A 21,924-nucleotide genomic window follows, 5' to 3' on the forward strand; every position below is an offset into this window, starting at 1 on the left:
ACACAAGATGTCTTACACGAACTGATTTCTTTATTTCTTATTCTACAATTAACCATTAAGATAACGGAATAATGAATTAATCATTACACAACGGCCGTTCGAAGAAAACTCAAGTATGCCAATGAGGTTTTAAGTATCTGCAAAGATATCTTTATTTTAATCTTTGGCTTATGTTTATACGATCTCTTTTCATTATTAGGAAGAGTAGAATATTCTACCACTATTCTAGTCTCGCCCTGTGCACTGTGAATGAAACAGTTATAAGGGTTTACCTTTCCAAAAGTAGACAAGTTTAAATCAGCTATCATACCGGCACTAATTTTTGCCGGATTATTCGACATGGCGATTATCAGTATGAGACCACGTATCGTTTTATTGGGCAAACGGTACCAATCAATCATAAAACACGATATTCCAACGTTACTAGCCTATAGTATATGAAAACAATGACAATATCGTTCAAAATTAAATGGAAAATATTATTAAAAATTGCACGTATAAATAACTTAAATATTCGATGCAACGAAAATAGTACCTTGTCCATCAGGAGTTCACCGATGTAGCATAGTATAAATATATTAAAGGTCAGAGATATTAGTAACATACTGTAGGTTGTTACGCCAATCGTATTACCCTGTTCCCAATCCTATCGTAAACATGGCTAACATGTCGTGAGATGTTTAAAGATTGGGCGCGTTAAATAAAAATTGAAAGAAATTCCACTGCCAAAATCATGGCTGTCAGCGTACCGTTATGCAGTAATATTCGAGCAGACATATCATAAAAGTGGAACCAATGAATTCCAGGAAGCACACTTCTTGCAGAATTGTGTCTACCACTTCTGAAAATCTGTAACGAGTCGTAACACGAAGTACTTTTATCGTCGATGACCGATCAAACTAACGAAATACAATTTCAAAGAGTCGTACCTTAATGTTCGTAGATGACGTTCGATGATCTCTACGAATCGCCCGTTCGAATTAGAGTTTCGTTCGTGGTCAACGAGATTATCCAATCGGGACAAAACGATGTCGATCTGTCCGCAAATGTGCGTTACGAAAAGCGCGGCTAATCCACAAGCACCAGTCGTCACGGAATAGATAACATATCCACACATACAATGTACGATGTACACTAGTTCGTAAACCGGGCTTCTCTGTACGTCGTACAAACCGCTGTAACTTGGATACACTAACGGCTTGATCGTGCGATTGTGTTCATCGACGAAAGTACCGATCGCGTATTGCATGAACGTGTGGTAGATAGTGCCACCGGTGTACATGAATACGAGGCAGAGTATCGTCAGATTTCTACCCATTTTACCGTACTTCAGCATCAATTCGCGATCCTTGCTCAACTCCACCTGTTACATTCGTTTCCAGTTTTCGTGTTTTATCAGGTGATTCGGAATGCTGATTAAATTCAGATTAATCAAGTCAATCACCTGCTTCCAATCAATTTCCACCAACTCGATGCACTCCTTGATCTTCGGTCTACGCGCCGCGAGAGCCCAATACTTTAACAACGACGTTAAGCAGAAACTTAGCAATCCGAGTAGCTTCAATCGCATCGTCGTGTCCTTTAGGTCGTACACGATGTGCAAGCTGCACGGTACTATCGCGAAGAACAGTACCAAATTGCAGAATCCAATCATGACATTCGGTAAAAACTGCCTGCTTCCCGTTAGAACAGCTGGCCAAATGCCGATTGACTTCAGAATCCACCTGTTGTGACTTAGAACGCGAACAATATCTTTCTCGTAATTCGGATTTCGCGGTTTGCCGATGTCGGGATTTTGAACGGGAACACGCATGATTGTGCTCGCGTAGACGTAGCTCTAAAACGACTGTTTACCAACGACTAGTAGCATTGATTGCAAGGTCATTGAGTTTGCGCTCGTGCAAACTCTGTTCTGTGCATGCATCTCTCTGATTGCAGTTTCAAATCGATTACCACTTTTTCGAGGAGAAACGGTATGGATTTGCAATAGGGAGCTGACATTCTATAGAATTGTGCTTTAAAGCCGCAGACAATGGAATGGATCGAAGGGTGAGCATTATGCATAAAGCGTACCGCGATTATTTCCAATTTCATTGCACGTTTTGTTGCCTAAGTAATTCGATGGCCTGCAAAGCTGCGAAGACTAACACGGGTTGACAAAACTAACGAAAATAGAGGTACATATATCGACACCAGTCTGTGAAAAATCAGTTTTTTTCATTCATTTCTTTATGAATTTCAAATATTATAACAAACGTATTAAACGTAAGTACTGTTGATAAGTATTACTGTTAGTAAGTACTCTTCGTCTCTCTTATTTTCGTCACAATTTTTTAAAAAAGCTTTAAACGACCTATGTTTGTATAACACTTCTTTTTTTATTTAGTCCTGTGGAATATATTGACAAAATTTGGCCATTAAAACCTGGGATACATGCCTGTATATTAAACATTCATTTTAAAAATCAAAATGTCAGTATACACAACAGGTACAAAGTATAACATATACAATGAATATGATTTATTTAATATAAACTTCACCAATCGATGATGAATCCGGATAACAGATATTATCAATTCGATATTCGGCATTATATAAATCTGGGTAGACACTTTAATTCTTGAAGACAATCAACTCAGCATAAATGATGTTTCACAAGTAAGAAGAGTACCGATTCTGTAAAAGGATTAATTTAATCACAAAATGATAGTTTCATAGCTGTAATGCCATACATATAAGAAGTATATGTTACCATTCGGAAATTGTTCGAAGTAAATTCAAATAAACTATCGAACTTTTCATCACCTGAAATATGATGCTAAGTAGTAAATCATCTGTCTCGGAAATATGTAGGTAAATTATGTTTCAAAAGTAATGTACATACAGTGCCGAAGGTATATAGAGACAATACGAAGATTTTTCCGCCCGTAAGTTTTGGCGGGTAGAGCGATACAGCATGCATAAGAATAAGATACGATGCTTTCTTTGGCGGTAAAGTGTACCAGTCGATCTCGTAAGAGGTTTGTCCAATTTGACTACACTGATGTTTAGAAACAACTTGGTCAGAAAGATACGTAGAGAGAAAATAGAATCATTGAGATTGTTGCGTAGAGTCTAGTAGTAGAATCTCGATTATTGCACGAGATCCTTTTTTGCTACACGAATGGACGTTAAGCAGCAAACAAAGGATAAGCAACGTATGACTACTATTCGTTCGATACCGTACCTCGATTGCTGTAGTAATTTTCAGACTCGATTTTCTACAATAATCGATGCCCTACTGTCGGTAGAAAAGACGAATGAAACGCAATACGTTTGTAAATACCTTTTCAGACAAAAGTTCACCAATATAATTGAATATAAATATATTAAAAGTGAAGGAGAGCATCAAAACAGTGTATGTAAATATTGGTATCATATCGCTGTTTGGCCATTCCTAGATAAATATCAATATCGGTGAACAAATTTCATTCAAGTAAAATTTGTTTAATATAACGTTTTACCGTCAGGCAATAGTATTCGAGCAAACATAACACTAGTGTACACTCCACGATTGTCGTCAAACATATTTCGCGCAGAGCTACTTCCACGTCCCTAGAAAAACTGAAGTATTCGTTGCAATTGGTTTTAACTTCCATTGTATACGTTAAACAATATAAAAAATGTCAGTGAGCCGTGTTTAATAGTGTCTGAGTATCTTACCTTAAGATCTCCGAGTGGCTTTCGATAATGTTGGCAAAATAGGTATTGTCGTTATTGTCTTGCTTCGTCTTCTCAACCAAGTTTTCCAAGCGTGATATCTGTATCTGTATTTGACCGCATGTATGTGTTACGCATATTACGGCCAAACTGTACGAAGCCGCTGTAATGGTATACTTAAGAAAGCCCGATAAATAATGAAGGAAATGTATGATTTCGAAGGTTGGGCTAGCTTGAGTATCGAATAATTTATCGTAACCAGGATACGATAACGTCCTCGTCACGTTCTCTTCCTTTGGCGTGAATTTTTGAAAGAAATGCGTTAATGTCTGATAAAATACGCCGCCGGTGTAAATAAATACCGCACACGCGGTGATAAGAGTTCGGCTGATGGTTGCGTATTTTAACATGATATTACGATCATTGGGGTTGTCCACAGCTTTCCAATCTCTCTCCACGCGAATTATACAATTAGTGAAAATTGATCCTTTCTGGATGATATAAAAGTACTTAAGCATAGACGAGAAGATATAAAAAAGAGGACCGAACAATTTCATTATCCTGTACAAGTTTCTCTCGTTGCGAACCAAGTGTATAAAGGGAGGTAAAGAGGCGAACGCCAAGTCGAAGAAAAATAGTACTAGTAAAATGATCGAAATGATCTTTTCGTAAAACTTGGTCGTGTGGTAAACGAAAGGCCAGACGCCGAGAATTTTCCAAAACCATCGAGCTATTTGGAAAGTATAGTGTGCATCCTTTTCGTAATTAGAATTTTTCTGAATAGAGACAGCCCCATAGTTACGTGATTGATACTGCATTTTGACTAGCCCGGTGTAAGATGTAAACTGAACTGATGCGGCACTAAGTACCGAGACAATGATGTCAGGACGCAAGCGCCTAAATGTAATTACATATGTATGTACGTGTTGCGTGCTGCACGCGAGGTCAGAGTAGCGCATGGTTAAGAAATCATGGATGGTCGTACACCATTTTTTGTAGATTCTATATTTATGGAAGAGACGGGCTGATGGGGGGAGACTAAGCATGGAATCAATGGAATACCACTGTCATCTTTCATTTCCATTATTTAAGTTTTGTGTTCCTGTCACGGGGTTAACCGATAAGTAAATATTAAGCTAGATCCCTTTTACGTCATCAATACATTTTCTGTTGACGCATATCAGTTCAATTATAAGTGTTAATGTTCATGATAATTATGCGTGTGTATGTATTCTGTGGATCCAACCAACAGTTAGAAGGTCCAGAATTGGATTAGTTTCACTTATAAAATCTCTATTTCTGTTAAAGATACATGGATTTAAACATTGTTATGGGTGCCAAGAAACTGTAAATACAGTTTCCTTTTCTAATACGATCAGGCTCGAGACTGCAAAGGGATGTATGAACAAATGAAAATCGACTCTTTAAAAACTCTTTTAAGCGTGCCTTTGCAAAATATTGAAGTGCAAAATTTTTGTGGTGTCAATGAGGTTAGATAAATGCAAAGTGTACGTCACTATATGTATACGTGTACTGACAGCATTAAAGTTAGCTACCACGATTTTTAGGATCAAACCATTGTATGCATTGATACCCCAGTACTTCTACATATAACGACGAAGCAGACGTTCAGTAGAATCGTGTTTTGAAGTAACAGATAATGTAATGGATCGAATGTTTAGCATTAGGCAGAAGTGTACGGCGATCAGGAATTTTTATTTTCGCACAACTATTTCTACGTATTTAAAGGTCCCCCTGGTGTGCTTTCCTTGAAACAAACGAAAATATTAAAGTGCAAATCGTTTGTGGTGTCAGTGGACTTAGCAAGATAAAAAGGAATACATCTTTACACGTGTGAATTGTGGGAATTAATGTTTACTATCAAGCTTTTTAGGATGTAACCATTGTATGAATTGGTAAATATACTACACAGTACGCGTGAGTAATAGTCAATTAGATTTGTAAGGTGTAGCTTATATCGTTTTATGAGTAAATAATGTTTGACATAATTTACAAGTTTAATATTTACCCGTCATTCTTTATACAGTGGCCTAGGTTTTAATGGCCAAACTTTGTTAGTATATTCGGTTGTTTTAAATATTAAAAAAAATGTTATATGTATAGACACAGGCCCTTGAAATTTTTTAGAAGAGGGTGTAAAATAAAAAATTGATGTTTCGAAAGTACTAATGTAAAATGTCCTCTTTTTGTTCACAGATAAATGTCGAGTGTCAGGAGATCGGGCGATCTTGAAGGCTCAAATAGGGGTTGATTCTTCCTTGCAGCAGCACGGACATTCCCATGACAGAAACTGAAAATGTAAGTACTCTTTATGTACTCCTACATGAGTACTCCTTCGTATTTCGCATTTTTTCTCAACATTTTTTAACGAAGCTTTCAACGTTCAATGTTTGTATAACATTTTTTTCACTCGGTCCTGTAGAATATATTGAGAAAGTTTGGCCATTGAAACTTGGGATATCTTGTACATCAAACATTCATTTTTAAAGTCAAAATATTAGTATACACAGTATAGAACAGGGACAAAGTATAAAATATACAATGAAAATGATTTATTTAATATAAACTTCACCGGTCGATGATGTTACCGGTTAACAGACATTATCATTTTGGTCTTCGTTATTATATAAATCTGGGTAGACATTTTAATTTTTGTAGACATTCAATTCAGCATAAATGATGGTTCACGAGTAAGAAGTATGCCGACTCTGTAAAAGAATTAATTTGATCATAAAATGATTATTTCATAATTATAATAACATATAAGAAATATATGTTACCAGTCGGAAACTGTCCGGAGTAAATTCAAGTAAACAACAGAAGTTTTCATCACCTAAAAAATAGTCTTACGAGTTCAATCCACTTTCTCGGAACTAGTTAAATTATTTCTGAATTTCTATACGTACAGTACCGAAGGTAAATAGAGACAATTCGAATATTTTTCCGCCCGTAAGTTTTGGCGGGTAGAGCGATACAGCATGCATAAGAATAAGATACGAAGCTTTCTTTGGCGGTAAAGTGTACCAGTCGATCTCGTAAGAGGCTTGTCCAATTTGACTACACTGATGAAAGATTGGCATATACAATTATAATATTGTACGGAGAATATATACTTACATTCTCAAATGTAGGATATTGTAATAAATACCTGTTCGGATAGAAGTTCACCCATATAGCAAAATATGAATGTATTGAAAGTGAATGAGATTAGAAAAATGCTATACGTTATTATTGAAATAAGATCGCTACTCTCCCAGTCCTAAAAACATGGTGATTTAGATAAATAATACTTGGTGCGACTATGAAGAATTCGGTATATCAAGTTGTTACCCTCAAACAGTAGTATTCTAGCAAACAGATAGTTAACGTAGACTCCAGGATCTGCGTGAGAAATATTTCCCTCAAAGCTTCCTCTACGTTCTTAGCAAATCTAAAATTTTGGTTTCTGACAGTTATCTAACACTTGTACATTTTTGAAGTTGTATGTATTCTCTTACTGTAAAATCGCTGCGTGATCTCGGATGATGATGTTTAATGGATGTGGATGCATATCCCTCGCATTTTTGTCACCAACAAAGTCCTCCAACCGCACCATCTGTATCTGTATCTGTCCGCAGATATGCGTTACGAAAATCACAGCCAAACTGAACGCAGCCACCGTAACGTTGTACCTTATAAATGCAGAAAAACACTGAAGAAAATATAGGATTTCGTAATTTGGACTGGATTGAGTATCGAGGAATGCATCGTAGCCGGGATAAATTAACGGCCTTGTGGTCATGTTTCCTTTCACACGCCCTTTGGAGAAGAACGGTAGCACAGTGTAAAATGCCAATCCTGCGGTGTAAAGGAAAACGGCGCACAAAGTGGTGAGCTTTCTGCTGATGGAAGCGTTTTGTAACATGATAGTACGATGAATTGGATTGTCGACCATTCTCCAGTCTCTTTCAACGTGAGTGATGCAACTCGCGAACGTTGATCCCCTCATAACGAGGTACACGTATTTGATCGTAGCCAGCAGACAATAGGCGACTGGACCGAACAGTTTTGCTCTGAAATATAGCGACATCTTTTCGAAAATTAGATAGAGGCTGGGAGGTATGAGGGAGAACATCAGATAGGTGAGCCACAATATCATCGTGATGATCGAGAGTCCTTTCTCCAGTTTGCTGGAACGAAAGTACACAATTGACCAGATACCAGTCGGCTTTAGAACCCATCGGCACAATTTGAGAGTATAGTTCATATCATCTTCGTAATGGGCGTTGAGGAGATCACGAGCTGAATCCTGCGGACGGTCACGCATGATGACAACTTTGATGCACGATGCGCACTGAACTTCGCGGCAGAAAGTTTCTGTAAAATGTTGGCAGAACGCAAGCGCGTAAATCCAATTACACGCGTACTACGTAATGCATGCGAGTTTCAGAATACAGGGGTAAGTAGCAATCTCGGACAGTCGTAAGCGGCATTGCGTACATTATATATTTATGGGACAGATCGAACGATGAAGGGTGACTAAGCTCGGAATCAATGCCGAGAAGAGATTCTCATACCTACGATCCATTATTTAGCTTTCGTATTTCAAAGCAAAGTTTATACAAATAAAATTCTGAAACTTTGAAGATTTATATAATTACACATATATTATATTGCTGTGAAAAGTTACTTTACGGGATGGAAATTAATACTGAAAAGGATTTTGGACAAAAGTTACGTGCGAGATATAAAAGTGGATGTGTTGATTTTGTATCTTTCCCTAAACAATTATAAATAAAACGTAGTTGCTATATGGCAGGGTTGTATCCGAAGGGGTGGGTCGGTGGGACAAGTTTCGAGATAACGCAATTGGAAATACGACTGGTGTAGCAGGACGAAAGTTCCGCTGTAAAACAATTATACGGGGGTTGGCGATGATCGAGCGCGTCGATTATGCTTACCCTCCTGGTCACCGTTCCTTGAGCCCCAGCTGAGGGGAGGTCTTATTCCACCTGCACCGACCGAAGGGGTTCAACTATTGTTACGGTAGTCCCATATCGTGAGGTAGGGTCGAGGCTTGCCATGTGCGTATATCAACTGTAGTAATAGAGAAAGTACAAGTTTAGAAACGTTTTACCTCGATCAGCGGGAATATTTAGGGGCTTCCAAAACGATATCTAATTGATGGTTACCCCAATCCTGAGCCCGTGGGGGCTTTGAATGGGTCGAGCCAGGTATTGTCAAGTTAAACACGCTTCGACGAATGTAAGTATTGGTGGAAATTTGATTATAGCGATTAAGGAAACGAAATCAAGGCTTTTTGTTCATTGGACAAGTTTGTATTGTAAACACGCGTTCAATGTATTTTCCTATATCGCGTTTAAAAACGATACAGCTGGTTTCCTGTAAAAGAAAGTATATTAATCACAAGGCAGAATATACAGTGTGGCTCTTGAACCCTGTCAGAGTTCGTGAGATACACTGTATATATAAAATATTATTAATTACGTTAGCGATGCAACCTTCCGTGCAGAACCATAGATCAGAAGACACTCTCTGGCCACGGTTAATCGTGCGATTGCGTCAGGGTTAAGAGTTTAGATTGGTTAAGTGCATCAGCGAAATATTCAGAGCGATGCATTTAATATCCTCACGTTGAACAATTTGTAAATTATACATCGAAAGAGGAATTGTGCCCAAAACTTGCATGATCTCAAGAGGGTCGTTAGGATGGAATATAAATGCTACTTTTAAGCACAGTATTTTTTGATAGGAACAACTTTTCGAATATTCTTGGAATTTCTACATATTCTTCGCTCAAATACGCATTGATTGCATTTTGAAACATTAAAATCCTTCAATCCGTTCAGAAGTTATGACGTTTTAAAGATACGCATGGAATTTCCGGGCAACATTTCTGGCCATACATTATATTTTCGATTAGGAATTTTTTTCTCGAAAGCACGTAGGATTTCAAGGGTATGTCTATTGACCAAAAATAATTATAATTGACCCCCGCAACCGAAAATAATTTTTTCAAAACGATTTAAAATTATTTTTTTTCGCCGAAAAATTTAGGCACCTACTCGAATTTTTTTCTCGAAAATGCGTAGGAATTCGGGGGTATGTCTATTCACCAAAAGTGATTGTAGTTGACCCCCGTAACCGAAAATAATTTTTCCAAAACGATTTAAAATTTTTTTTTTCGCCGAAAAGTTTAGGCACCTACTCGAATTTTTTTCTCGAAAATGCGTAAGATTTCGGGGGTATGTGTATTCACCAAAAATTATTGTAATTGACCCCCGCAAACAAAAATAATTTTTTTAGAACGATTTGAAATTTTTTTTTTCGCCAAGAAATTTAGGCACCTAACCCCTGTCGATTTTTCTTAAAAATTCTTAAAAATAAACTACTCAAGTTGAGCATATTAAGTGCTTCACTATCAATATTAAAAGGTATCGATATTCATTTCCAGAAACAATTTATTTACTATAAAGTCTACCAGTTGCAAACGAAACTGGTAAACAGATATTTCAAGATTCAATGTTATATGAATCTGAATAGACATATTAATTCTTGCAGACATTTATCATTACTAATCTTCCACGTACGAGGAAAACAATGAATCTGCAAAAGATATAATTTCATCGCATAATGGCAATTGCACCAAGATAGTATTAGATATGAAATATTTGTTACCAGTCACTAAACTTTCGGAGTAAATTCAGATAAACTACCGAATTTTGCAATATCTGAAAAATAGATTTAAGACGCTCAATAATTTTTCTCGAAACAAAGCAAATTATTTTAGACCACGGTACATACGGAGCCAAAAGTATATAACGATAATTCGATTATTTTTCCGCCCGTAAGTTTTGGCGGATAGAGCGATATGGCATTCATTAGAATAAGATTAGAAGCTTTCTTTGGCGGCAAAGTGTACCAGTCGATTTCATAACAAGCTGGACCAATTTGGCTGCACTGATGTAAAATTAATTTATATTATACCGGCTTTAAAACGTTGAATAAGAATTCGATGAAAGATTTAGGGCGAATGTGCTTAAATCGTTCTGTCATTATAGATTTATAGTTTCGTAAAATTAGAGTGTTTGTAAGACTTTACCCACGAAGGCACAAGTTTCATAGAGGGTACGATTTAAGTACATTTCTCCAACATAGATTGTAGAGTCATTAGGAATGTTTAGCGTGATTAAAAAATATAAACTGATCGCGATACGCGTCTATTTACCTCATCGGATAGAATTTCACCTATGTAACAAAATATAAATGCATTGAAAGTGAAGGAAATTAGATAAATGGAGTATGTTGATATAGCAATAGCATCGCTATTCTGCCACTCCTAGAAACACGGTGACATCGATGAATACTCCACGTTATTACGAAGAAATCGCTATGCTAATTTTTTACCCTCAAACAATAGTATTCGAGCAAACATATAATCAAGGTAGATTCCACGATTTGCGCCAAACATATTTCGCGCAAAGCTTCTACAACGTTCTTAGCAAATCTAAAATATTATATTCCGACGGTTTATTTGCCATTCGTATATTCTACTGTGTGCATATAAAAGTACTCGAATACTCTTACCTTAAGGTCTTGGCGTGATCTCGAATAATGCCGTCCAACGGGTTACGATATGAATCGTTTTTCCACTTTCTTCCAATCAAATCTTTCAATCGCGCTATCTGGGTCTGGATCTGTCCGCAGATGTGCGTTATAAAAATCACAGCCAAACTGAACGCAGCCACCGTAACGCTGTACCTTATGAAGCCGGTAAAACACTGAAGAGAATATATGATTTCGTAGTTTGGACTAGATTGGGTATCAAAGAACGCATCGTAGCCAGGATAAATCAACGGCCTTATGGTCGTGTTTCCTTTCATACGCCCTTTGGATAAGAATGGCATCACCGTATGATACGCCAATCCAGCCGCGTAAATGAAAACGGCGCACAGAGTGCTCAGCTTTCTGCTGACAGACGCGTTTTTTAACATGATACCGCGATGAGTTATGTTTTCGACCATTTTCCAATCCTTTTCAACTTGAACGATGCAACGTTCGAATATCGTTCCCTTCAGGACGAGGTACAGGTATTTAATCGTGGACGTTAGGGTGAAGGCAACTGGACCGAACATCTTTGCTCTTATGTATAGAGTATTCTTTTCGAAAATGATAAAGCGGCCAGGAGGTATGAGGGATAACAATAAGTAGGAGAACCACGTTATCAGCACGATGATCGAAATTACTTTTTCCAGTTTGCTGGTACGACTGTAAACGATCGGCCAAATGCCAGTAAGCTTCAAAGTCCATCGACACATTTGCAGATTATAGTTTATATCATTTTCGTAATTGACGTTAGGTATGTCGGTAACTGGATTGTGTGATCGATCGCGCATGGTGACAACTTGGATGCACGTTATACACTGAACGACGCGGTACAAAGTTTCTTTCAAATGTTGTCAGAACGCAAGCGCGCAAATGTGGTTACAAAAGTTTGGAACAACACAGATACCCCTACACATCTACCCATCGTGGATAGTCGGAACAGATTTTTTGTGGATTATGTATTTATGGGACAGTTCGAATGATACGGGGAGTCCAAGCTCGAGATCAATGCAAACAGATTCTGATTTCTCCGTCCCTTTGTTTAACATATGCATTGTTATCGTGCGATATTCTAGCGACCTAGGTTTTTATTTTTTACCATAAGTGTGGTTGCCTCGTTATCGTTAATTAAAAAGGAAGATAACAAAATCTGATAATTCGGAGGATCTTTAGAAAAATGAATAAAATTGTGTGTTATAGAAGAAACAAGGTGAATATATCGATCGAACTACAATTGAGAAGATACTTTTTACTATAGGTACTATTAAAACAAATTGTACTTTTTAAAAACGTATTGATTTTTCACGGATCATCAGACTTTAACGTCAAAGAAAATTTTCTATTTGGCGCAGTGTGTTCAGAAACAGATTTAGCTATTCTTCCCGATAATATACATATTTTGATGTTATTAAAATCGGTGCTGTGATTCCCATATCGAATATATACTTATACTTTGCCATATATCTGGTACAAACTGCAGTCACTTTCCTATAAAATGAGTTGTAATCGTAAATTAAAAACAACGAAATTTCGACTATAAGTCAAAAGACAAGCCAAATCACACACTCGCGATTACATCACTGCGAACAGCGAACAATATATTGAAACATACCAAGGTTTGTTTCCAGAAATAAAGTACAAAGTGTACATCGAAAACAGTTTTACTGAATTGAAACATCATTGTTGGTTAATAAAAACGTTCGGCGGATATTTGCACTACAAGGTTTAGGATTACATAAATTGGAGTTAATCGTTAAATGTGTTTCACAAATGTGGTAAACAAAAAATCTGCAAAAGATTTAATTTGATTACACGATGATAATTGCGCCACGATAACGGTATGAAAGTATATAATGTTTCTTTACCAATCAGCAAGTGTCCGTAATAGATTGAAATAGACCACTGATGTCTTCAATACCTAAAAAATGTTAAATCTTAAGGACCGAACTATCCTTTCCTAAATAAATAAAATTACATCAGGATGAGACACGTACAGCACCGAAGGTATTCAGAGATAATTCGATTATTTTTCCACCCATCAATTTAGGCGGGTAAAGCGATACCACGTTCAGAAGAACAAGATTGTAAGCTTTTTTTGGTAGTAAATTGTACCATTCGATGCCATAAGAGGCTGGACCGATTTGGCTACACTGATGGAAGATTAGTACATCATAGTTAATATATCATAGATTCGTGATAAATAACATAAATGGATAGCGATATATCTGTGAATACCTGTTCAGACAAAATTTCGCCCGTGTAACAAAATATAAATATATTGAAAGTGAAGGAGATCAGATAAATGCTATACGTCGATACTGCAATCATATTTCTATTTTGCCACTCCTAAAAATACGACGTTGTTGGTAAATGATTTACGCAACTACGAATAAATTGATACATTAATTCGTTACCGTCAAGGTATTGTATAAGAGACAACATATAACCAACGTGGACTCCACGATCTGCGTCAGACATATCTGGCCTAAAGTTTCCTCGACGTTCTTAGAGAATCTAAAATGTTCATTGAGGAGGATTTTGTAACGCTCGTATAATTGCAGAAGCGTGAGAGAAACCAGCAAACCCTCTACCTTAAGATCTCAGCATGGTCTCGAACAATAATGGCAAAAGCGTTGCGATCAGAATGTTTGTCTTTCTTGTTCCGAATCACATTCTCCAATCGTGATATTTGTATCTGGATTTGCCCGCAGATATGAGTTACGCAAAGCACGGCCAAACTGAACGCACCGAGTGTAATGCTGTACCTTATGAGACCGGTGACAAATTGAATACAGAAAATAATTTCGTAGGTTGGACTGGACTTTGTGTCGAAGAATGGATCATAGACCGGGTACGCTAATGATTTTCCTGTGCTGTTTGCTTTTGCCTTTCCCTTGGACAATAGTGGTATTATGGCGTGGTACGACAGTCCAGCGGTATAAAGGAACGCGGCACACAAGATGTTTAGATTTTTGCTGATGTTAACGTGCCGTAACATGATGTTACGATGATTTGGGTTGTTCACAGTTCTCCAGTCTCTTTCTATATGTAGAATGCAACGTTTAAAGCCTGCTCCTTGTAGAACAAGGAAACAGTACTTCATCGTGCATGCCAGGCAAAAAATTACCGATGCGATCAGCTTCACTTTAACCTTTCCGTTATTCTCGGAGAACATATAGTAAAGAAAAGGTATAAGGAAGAAGAGCAGACAGGAGAAACACGTTATTAGCAAACCGATCGAAACAAGTTTCTCCAATTTACTAGTACGATTGTAAATTAAAGGCCACATACCGATTGTTTTTAGAACCCACTGGCACATTTTTAGCGTATAGTTTATGTCCTGTTCGTAATTGAAGTTCTCTTGACAATCAGCAACTTGCTTACGTGATCGGTCATGCATGGTGGAAACTTTGTGGTACGTTTTAGACTGAACGATGCAACGCAAGTTGCGGTACACCATCGATTGAACGCAAGCGCATAGACCCTAACAAAAAGTACACAGGCGATACTTGGAGGTACATATGTGCTCTAACTTCGGGGAAGTTTTTGCCGATTGTTGATTTATAGAATGGTCGAATGTTGATGAAAGATTAAAGAAGATATTGCCATTGGTTCGTTCGATCATCTCTATCTCTTATATTTCTGTTGTACAGTCATTGAATAGTAAATTTTAATGTAATATGTTGTGTACGTCAAAAAGATATTTGTATACCTAGTTTTGTTTGCAATAACTTTATACAAATAAGTGATACATAAAGAAAAACTATTTTGAGAAATAGTTTACTATGTGAAGATATGTGTAAACGTGGAATTATTAATTATTTTACATACTGGTATTTACGTGTTTCAGGATAATGGAACGATTGGAGTGAATGGAACATTTCCTCGATGTGACTTGTGATACTCGAAAGGATATTGAATAAGGTACGATTAAAATAATTTTTTTCTCGAAATTCGAAGAGTGTGCATGTACTTTTCTGGACCGATCGATCGATACTATGAGATTCATATTAAATTAAAAGTTGTTTATCTTTTTACTTATCGAATATAATATACATAAAAGAAATTTGTCGACGAGAACATAAATCTACGAGTGGGTGGGAATGTTGTTGATTTTAAATAGAGTCTTTTATTTCGCGTAAACGTTTGTACGAATATGGCGCGTTGACAATCTGTAAAAAGTTTAAGCTGATTGTATTATGTGTACAATGACAGTTACATCACGATAATAGTAACAAACGAAAGTTTCATTACCAATTAGTTAATGTTCGAAGCAGATTCAAATAAATTGCCGATGTCTTTAACACCTGTAAATTATTAGGGCTTCGCTGTTTGAGCATTCTTCTCTCAATGAGAAATACTATGTTAGAATAAGTCACTTACAGAGCTGAACGTATTCAGTGAGAGTTGAAATATTTTCCCGGCTGTAAGTTTAGGCGGATAAAGCGCTATAGCGCTCAACAGAGCAAGACCGCAAGCTTTCTTCGCTGGTAAATTGTACCATTCGATATCATACGCGGCTGGACCAATTTGGCTACACTGATAGAACAACAAAGTTTATCGCGTTTATTAAGCTGGACGAAACTTTTTCGTAAATTACCTGTTCGGATAGAACTTCTCCTATGTAACAGAATATGAGTATATTGAAAGTGAAGGAGATCAGCAAAATAAAGTACGTAAATATTGCAACCACGTCGCTATTTTGCCATTCCTAGAAACAGAGCGACGCCGATAAACACTTGATAAATTAAAAAGAAATCGATGTATCGAATTTCTGATTTAAGAAGATTGCGATTGATACAATTTTTTACCACTAGGCAATAGTATTCGAGCAAACATATGATCATTGTAGACTCCACGATCTCCATCAAACATATCTCGCGAAGAGCTTCTTCGATGTTTTTCGAGAATCTAAAATGTCCATAGTAAGCGACTTTCGAAACTCCACGGGCTTTACAAGACGTAAGAAAAGTTAGAACACCGTGCTTAACAGTTAACCGTACCTCTTACCTCAAGATCTCGACATGATCTCGAACAATGTTGGCCAAATGGTCGTCGTAGGTGGTTTTCCCCTGCCTTCCTTCGATCAAGCTCTCCAATCGTGATATCTGGATCTGGATCTGACCGCAGATATGCGTGACACAAATTGCGGCTAAGCTGTAAGCGGCCGTTGTAACACTGTACATAATCATGGCGGATAAACAATGAACGCAAAATACGATCTCGTAAGATGGGCTAGACTGAGTATCGATGAACGGATCGTAGCCAGGGTAAGCCAATGGTTTTATCACGGTTGAATTTCCCTTGGCATTGTCCTTGGACAGGAACTGCATCACGGTGTGATACGACATACCACCGCTGTAAAGAAAAATGGCGCACAAGGCGATGAGATTTCGGCTGATAGACGCGTGCTTTAACATAATGGTACGATCACTGGGGTCGTTCACCATCTTCCAGTCCTTCTCCACGTGAGCGATGCAATGCCCGAAGACTGTGCCCTTCAGGCTAAGATAGCAGTATTTAATCGCGGACGACAGACAGAAGCCGACAGGACCGAGCAACTTCACTTTTATCTGTATGTTTTTCTCCACGAAGAAGATGTAGTGGCCGGAAGGCACGATGATGAACAACAAACAGACGAAACATACTGTCAACAATGCGATCGAAACAAGTTTCTCCAGTCTGCTGGTACGGGTGTAAATGAGCGGCCAGACGCCGATCGGTTTCAAAACCCATCGGCACATTTCTAAAGTGTAGTTTATGTCGCTTTCGTAATTGGAGTTCTTCGGAAGACCACCGACTCGGTTGTACGATCGATTATACATGGTGATACTTCAGCTGTACGCCATCGACTGAACGTCGCGGCAGAAAATTGCGAGACAACATTGTTTCAACGCAAGCGCGTAAACATTTTACTTTACTTTCTGTAGACGAGTTCGGAACAATTTAATCTGTTCTCCGTAACCGTGCGCGGGATTCTTTGTAATTTATAAGCATATTGACCGGGTAGAATTGTGCTTGGGAATCGCGAGCGCAGAATCGGTGCAAAAAGATTGTCAACGGTTCGTTCGATTAATCGAATAAGTACTACGTTCGTGCGTTTTATTATACTTTTGGTAGTTTTAATTGTTACGAAACACTGTGTACGATATACACGGTGCGGCGGAATAATATCGTGTAAATCTTTCTCGTTCGAGATATTTTGCAAACAAGTTTCGATCGATGTTCCGAAAAGCGAAGCTTCGAACGACAAATGTTTATGGTTTTACAGCTTTTAGGCTGTATCACGAATCAATCCTACCGCATCCTGTATTATATGTACACCAGTGCTTTGTACATTTTACATATTTTTCTAATCGAACTGCTTTTATTTTTTTAGATTCGAAAGTACGGGAGTTTACTCGATAGTTTCAATTAGAATCGGTGATAGTTCGCAGCATATTTAAGTAAACTAAGGATGACTTTAACACCTGAAAATTATGAAAAATTTCAATTACGAAAGATCTCTGTTGCGAAGTGTCGTCTGCGGGACAGAAATTACTTACAACACCAAACGTGTTCAACGACAGATCAATTATCTTGCCAGCCGTTAGTTTTGGTGGATAGTTCGATATAGCGAGCAACAAAATGATACCACGTGCTGTCTTTGCCCGCAGATTATACCAGTCGACTTCGTACGAAGCTGACGCTATTTTGCTACCCTGATACAAGACTCATGTCTATTATGCCAAAGGTTAAACACCCTCGCGTCTACGTTCAAAAATATGATGAACAATGAGTATACACAGGGTGACCAGGCATGAACGAGCAAACTTTCGAATCTAATTACGTGTTTCTTACGGATACCTGTCCAAGAAGAAGTTCTCCCACGTAGCAATATATGGCAATGCTGAAGATGAAAGAACCCAATAGAATGACGTAGGTTAGTATCGCGATGGAATCGCTAGTTTCCCATTCCTAAAGGATGTTAACAGTTGTAGTACGTTTCTATAGTACGATAGTGGAAATGTTCAGTTTCGAATTATTCGCTAAAGATTGATCTAGACAAGCGATTACCGATCACGATTACGATTCTGTTTCCAGATCTATTGGTCCAACATATCTGTTATTTATTTACTTGTTCACTAATTTTAGAGTCGATTAATGACCGTAACGACGAAGAAACTTCCTGTATATTGAGTCTGTTGAAAATATAATAAGAAGGCGAATAAGTCGCCAAAACCGTATCGTGACCAGCGTGTTCGTCTACGCTCATATTTAACGATCAGTGTTCCACGGTTTTTTTACCATCATGCAGTAATATTCGAGCAAGCATATTAGTAAAGTCGACATTATTATTTCCATTAACAACATCTCCTGCAACGCTTTCTCCACGTTTTTCGTAAATCTGAAATTTCATGGTTCCTACTCCAACAAACCTGTAATCGGTATCGATTTCGAAGACAACAATCTGCCTTACCTTATTATATCAACGTGACTCTTCACGACGATCGCTAAATCGTCTTCGGGGCGGGCGTGCTTTACCGCGGATCTGTTTCTCTCGGTCAATCGCTTTAGCCGAGACGTTTGTATTTCTATCTGTCCGCAAGCGTGGCTCGTGAAGATGGCGGTCAGGCTGTACGCCGCCATCATGATGTTACCGGTTACCAGAACGTAGAAACAATGCATACAGTACACGATCTCGTACGTGGGACTCTCCTGGACATCGAAAAACTGTTCGTAACCGGGATAAGTTAACGGTTTGACGATGGTGCCGTTCTTGTTCTTCTTTCCGGAGAGTAACGGCATGATCGTGTGGTAGGATAAACCGCCACTGTACAAGAAAACGGCGCACAGAGTGATGAGATTACGGCTCATGATCACGTGTCTGATCATGATCGCACGATGATCCTGGTCCCGCAATAATCTCCAGTCTTTCTCTACGTGTTCGATGCAGCGTTCGAAGGCCGGCCCCTTGAAACCCAAGCAACCGTACTTGAAAAACGACGTCAGACAGAAAGCGAGAGGACCGAGGAATTTGATCTTCGTGTTCATGTCTTTCTCGTAGAATAGAATGTAATGGCCGAATGGTATGATGACGAATTGCACGACGGAGCAGCATATCAGTATTAGCACCACCGATACCGTGCGTTCGAGTTTGTTCGCACGGCTGTAGATGAGAGGATAGATGCCGATCGGCTTCAGAATCCAAAGGCATAATTGAAACGCGTAATGTATGTCGTTCTCGTATTGGTCGTTCCGCAGCAGGTCGTCAAGGGTTGACAATCGACGCATCCTGACGGCCGCGGTGCGCGTCGTGGACTGAACGACCACACGGAACCGACCTTCGTACGTACAGGTTGAATCGGACGCAAGCGCGATATCTCCAATGAATGAACACTCTATTTTCTGATCGATAGCAATGTAGCAACACGCGCGAGTTGCTGCTGCCGGCCGTTTACGGTTCGCCAACGAATGGTTCACGACCAATAAACAAAAGGAAAGAAAGTGCGATTAAGAATAGTTTATACATATTACTTATAAACGCACCTTGAATTATTCGGAAATGAAAGCGGAAATTTCTCCATGAAAGCTGACATTTACGATTATTAATTTCATCGTGAAAGACGAGAGGTAAAATTCTGAAATAATTTCTACATGCACGATGCTCGGAGTTGTCTATTTCTTTTCTATATTTTAACGAAAGTAGGTATTCGTCTCTGTGGTAAAGCGAGTTTCCAAAATACGTATCTACGTTGACTTATGATCGATCGAAGAACTGATTTTTCACATGGTCAGTGTACGAAGCAGACTCAAATATGCCATCGATGATTTTATTACCTATAATAGAGAAGATTTCGATAGAAAGATATTCTCGTATCGTGTAATAGAATTTTGGTTTACTTACGCTGCAGAAACTGTTTAAGGATAGCTCGATTAACTTTCCAGCTGTTAATTTGATAGAGGAGTTCGATATAGCGAATATCAGTCCCAAATCAAGCGCGTCCTTCCCCGGCAAACGATACCAGTCGATCATATACGCCGACAAGCTGATGCCTTTGCACTATGATATTGAAACGAAACGCATAGATGTTTTATATATAATTTTAGGCGAGGAACAATAATCATTACTATCAGTGATATACCTGTTCGGATAAAATTTCACCATTGTAGCACACTATGAAAATATTAAACACTAAGGATATGAGTAACGTGCAATAGGTTAATGTTCCTATAGTTTCGCTTTGTTCCCATTCCTACAAAACTGACAACAGAATATGGCAATCGTGATTTAAACAGGATAAATCCGATGTTAAGGTATAACGTTCAGCATATGTATATCCTACCGTGAGTAAATAATATCCTAGGAAACAAATATTCATCGTGCATCCAACGAGTTCGATCAAGCATATTTCGTTAAAAAGTTCTTCGATTTCAGATATAAAACTGTAAAATTACCGATATCTCATCATCGCGATCTTACGAGTATCGAACGGGTGCCTTCGTGTTTCGACAATATTTCAAAATTATTTACCGAAGTATCCGTAGATGACGTTCGACGATATCTCCTAATATTTTCTTGTAAGGCACCAATTTGTTTGCTTTCGGTAGATCGTCAACTAAGTCGTTGAGTTTATTCGCAAGGATCTTGAATTGTCCGCACGCGTGCATGGCGAACACCGAGGCTAGGCTACAAGCACTGGAAGTGATGGCATATAAGACGAACGCTGCCAAAAATTGCGTAAATTGCACGATCTCGAACGAAGGACTGGTCCGTGGATCCATCAGGCCCCGGTAGATCGGAAAAGCCTGAGCCCTAACTGTTTCGTTGTCGATGATCTCCATTCTCTCTGTGACCAATGGCATGATGATGGTATAAGAAAATCCGCCCGAGTACATGAATCCCACGGCAAAGACGGCCAACGATCTACCGATCCTCGCGCTCTCGATCATGATCTCCTTGTCCTGACCGCGACGCTCCGTATTTATCCGGGCCCAGTCGGAGCGAATTTCTTCGATGCACTTGCTTACTTTCGCGTTGCGCACATGGAGGATGTAGTATTTGATCGCGGACATTAAACAGAAACTGAGCGGGCCGGTCATCTTTATTTTCATATCCAGATCGGCCGATTTATCAAGGAAAGTACACAGAGCGCACGGGATGAGAAGAAATCCTATGAGAAAGCAGCTTACGAACGTCAGTGCCACGGAATTTATTTTCTCCGTTGTACTGACGCATAACGAGAGCGGCCACGCGCCGATCGGTTTCAGCAGCCAACGATTTATTTGAACGCTATACATCCAGTCTCTATCCGAAGAATCGGTGGAGCCAGTCATGATACTAGTCGGTGGAAAGTTCACACTCCACTGACAGATACAACGATAAATAAAGTTTTATATTGATTGCCCAAGTATTGGCTTTGCGCATGTGCTTACCACTTAATAATATACATTCGAGGCATATGCCAGTGCAGTTGAAGTCTCCGAGCCACCAGTTGATTCCTCGAGGCACTACGGTCTACAGGTACCTAATAAAATCACGATAACGATATGTGGATATACGGAAAAGAAATTCGGAACAATATTATACATAATACGTTGCAACAAGGATTTTCGTTG

The 21,924-nt window shown here is 38.6% G+C and overlaps 5 protein-coding genes across 5 annotated transcripts; all 5 read right to left on the minus strand.

The window, feature by feature from the left end:
- Positions 1-83: 83 nt before the first annotated feature.
- Positions 84-1,813, minus strand: LOC122397861 (odorant receptor 4-like). Its single transcript, XM_043397312.1, has 6 exons — positions 1,445-1,813; positions 930-1,363; positions 750-849; positions 536-646; positions 273-428; positions 84-137 (listed from the first exon to the last, which is right to left on the minus strand). Exons 1-6 carry the CDS (start codon positions 1,811-1,813, stop codon positions 84-86), a joined length of 1,224 nt encoding a protein of 407 aa, XP_043253247.1.
- A 1,278-nt stretch (positions 1,814-3,091) lies between these two features.
- LOC122397930 lies at positions 3,092-12,116 on the minus strand. The gene is made up of 9 exons (XM_043397429.1): positions 11,308-12,116; positions 11,128-11,227; positions 10,949-11,059; positions 10,525-10,680; positions 10,399-10,451; positions 7,218-7,889; positions 7,051-7,150; positions 4,118-4,190; positions 3,092-3,147 (listed from the first exon to the last, which is right to left on the minus strand). Exons 1-9 carry the CDS (start codon positions 12,114-12,116, stop codon positions 3,092-3,094), a joined length of 2,130 nt encoding a protein of 709 aa, XP_043253364.1.
- Positions 12,117-13,186: 1,070 nt separating this feature from the next.
- LOC122397931 (odorant receptor 4-like) lies at positions 13,187-14,725 on the minus strand. Its single transcript, XM_043397430.1, has 5 exons — positions 13,917-14,725; positions 13,740-13,839; positions 13,561-13,671; positions 13,320-13,475; positions 13,187-13,243 (listed from the first exon to the last, which is right to left on the minus strand). Exons 1-5 carry the CDS (start codon positions 14,723-14,725, stop codon positions 13,187-13,189), a joined length of 1,233 nt encoding a protein of 410 aa, XP_043253365.1.
- An 850-nt stretch (positions 14,726-15,575) lies between these two features.
- LOC122397862 (odorant receptor 4-like) lies at positions 15,576-17,177 on the minus strand. Its single transcript, XM_043397313.1, has 5 exons — positions 16,336-17,177; positions 16,137-16,236; positions 15,926-16,036; positions 15,709-15,864; positions 15,576-15,632 (listed from the first exon to the last, which is right to left on the minus strand). Exons 1-5 carry the CDS (start codon positions 17,148-17,150, stop codon positions 15,576-15,578), a joined length of 1,239 nt encoding a protein of 412 aa, XP_043253248.1. The 5' UTR covers positions 17,151-17,177.
- Positions 17,178-17,735: 558 nt separating this feature from the next.
- Positions 17,736-21,642, minus strand: LOC122397932. The gene is made up of 10 exons (XM_043397432.1): positions 20,840-21,642; positions 20,652-20,751; positions 20,451-20,561; positions 20,213-20,368; positions 20,096-20,145; positions 18,785-19,600; positions 18,613-18,712; positions 18,172-18,282; positions 17,871-18,026; positions 17,736-17,795 (listed from the first exon to the last, which is right to left on the minus strand). The coding sequence occupies exons 1-10, from the start codon at positions 21,640-21,642 to the stop codon at positions 17,736-17,738; spliced, it is 2,463 nt and encodes an 820-aa protein (XP_043253367.1).
- Between the last annotated feature and the right edge of the window lie 282 nt (positions 21,643-21,924).

This window comes from Colletes gigas, unplaced genomic scaffold (assembly GCF_013123115.1).
Source record: "Colletes gigas isolate AHSC1104 unplaced genomic scaffold, ASM1312311v1 Colletes_gigas_Sc00010, whole genome shotgun sequence".
NCBI classification, from domain to species: domain Eukaryota; kingdom Metazoa; phylum Arthropoda; class Insecta; order Hymenoptera; family Colletidae; genus Colletes; species Colletes gigas.

What these genes read in the sequence shown, in the direction of transcription:
- LOC122397861 (XM_043397312.1), bottom strand. Translation starts at nt 1,813, where the DNA reads ATGCGTGTTCCCGTTCAAAATCCCGACATCGGCAAACCGCGAAATCCG. An exon ending in TGGAAATTGATTGGAAGCAG is followed by an intron (nt 1,364 to 1,444) that starts GTGATTGACTTG and finishes CGAATGTAACAG; the next exon opens with GTGGAGTTGAGCAAGGATCG. An exon ending in GTGAACTCCTGATGGACAAG is followed by an intron (nt 429 to 535) that starts GTACTATTTTCG and finishes CATATACTATAG; the next exon opens with GCTAGTAACGTTGGAATATC.
- LOC122397930 (XM_043397429.1), bottom strand. Translation starts at nt 12,116, where the DNA reads ATGCGCGATCGATCACACAATCCAGTTACCGACATACCTAACGTCAAT. An exon ending in CTCCGAAAGTTTAGTGACTG is followed by an intron (nt 7,890 to 10,398) that starts GTAACAAATATT and finishes CTTTCGTTCCAG; the next exon opens with CAAACTGGAGAAAGGACTCT. An exon ending in TAGAATACTACTGTTTGAGG is followed by an intron (nt 4,191 to 7,050) that starts GTAACAACTTGA and finishes TATATCATCCAG; the next exon opens with AAAGGATCAATTTTCACTAA.
- LOC122397931 (XM_043397430.1), bottom strand. Translation starts at nt 14,725, where the DNA reads ATGCATGACCGATCACGTAAGCAAGTTGCTGATTGTCAAGAGAACTTC. An exon ending in TCTTATACAATACCTTGACG is followed by an intron (nt 13,672 to 13,739) that starts GTAACGAATTAA and finishes TCGTATTTTTAG; the next exon opens with GAGTGGCAAAATAGAAATAT. An exon ending in CTCTGAATACCTTCGGTGCT is followed by an intron (nt 13,244 to 13,319) that starts GTACGTGTCTCA and finishes AACATTTTTTAG; the next exon opens with GTATTGAAGACATCAGTGGT.
- LOC122397862 (XM_043397313.1), bottom strand. Translation starts at nt 17,150, where the DNA reads ATGTATAATCGATCGTACAACCGAGTCGGTGGTCTTCCGAAGAACTCC. An exon ending in TCGAATACTATTGCCTAGTG is followed by an intron (nt 16,037 to 16,136) that starts GTAAAAAATTGT and finishes CTCTGTTTCTAG; the next exon opens with GAATGGCAAAATAGCGACGT. An exon ending in GAGAAGTTCTATCCGAACAG is followed by an intron (nt 15,865 to 15,925) that starts GTAATTTACGAA and finishes TTGTTCTATCAG; the next exon opens with TGTAGCCAAATTGGTCCAGC.
- LOC122397932 (XM_043397432.1), bottom strand. Translation starts at nt 21,642, where the DNA reads ATGACTGGCTCCACCGATTCTTCGGATAGAGACTGGATGTATAGCGTT. An exon ending in GTGAAATTTTATCCGAACAG is followed by an intron (nt 20,369 to 20,450) that starts GTATATCACTGA and finishes TCAATATCATAG; the next exon opens with TGCAAAGGCATCAGCTTGTC. An exon ending in CTGCTTCGTACACTGACCAT is followed by an intron (nt 19,601 to 20,095) that starts GTGAAAAATCAG and finishes CGCGGCCGTCAG; the next exon opens with GATGCGTCGATTGTCAACCC.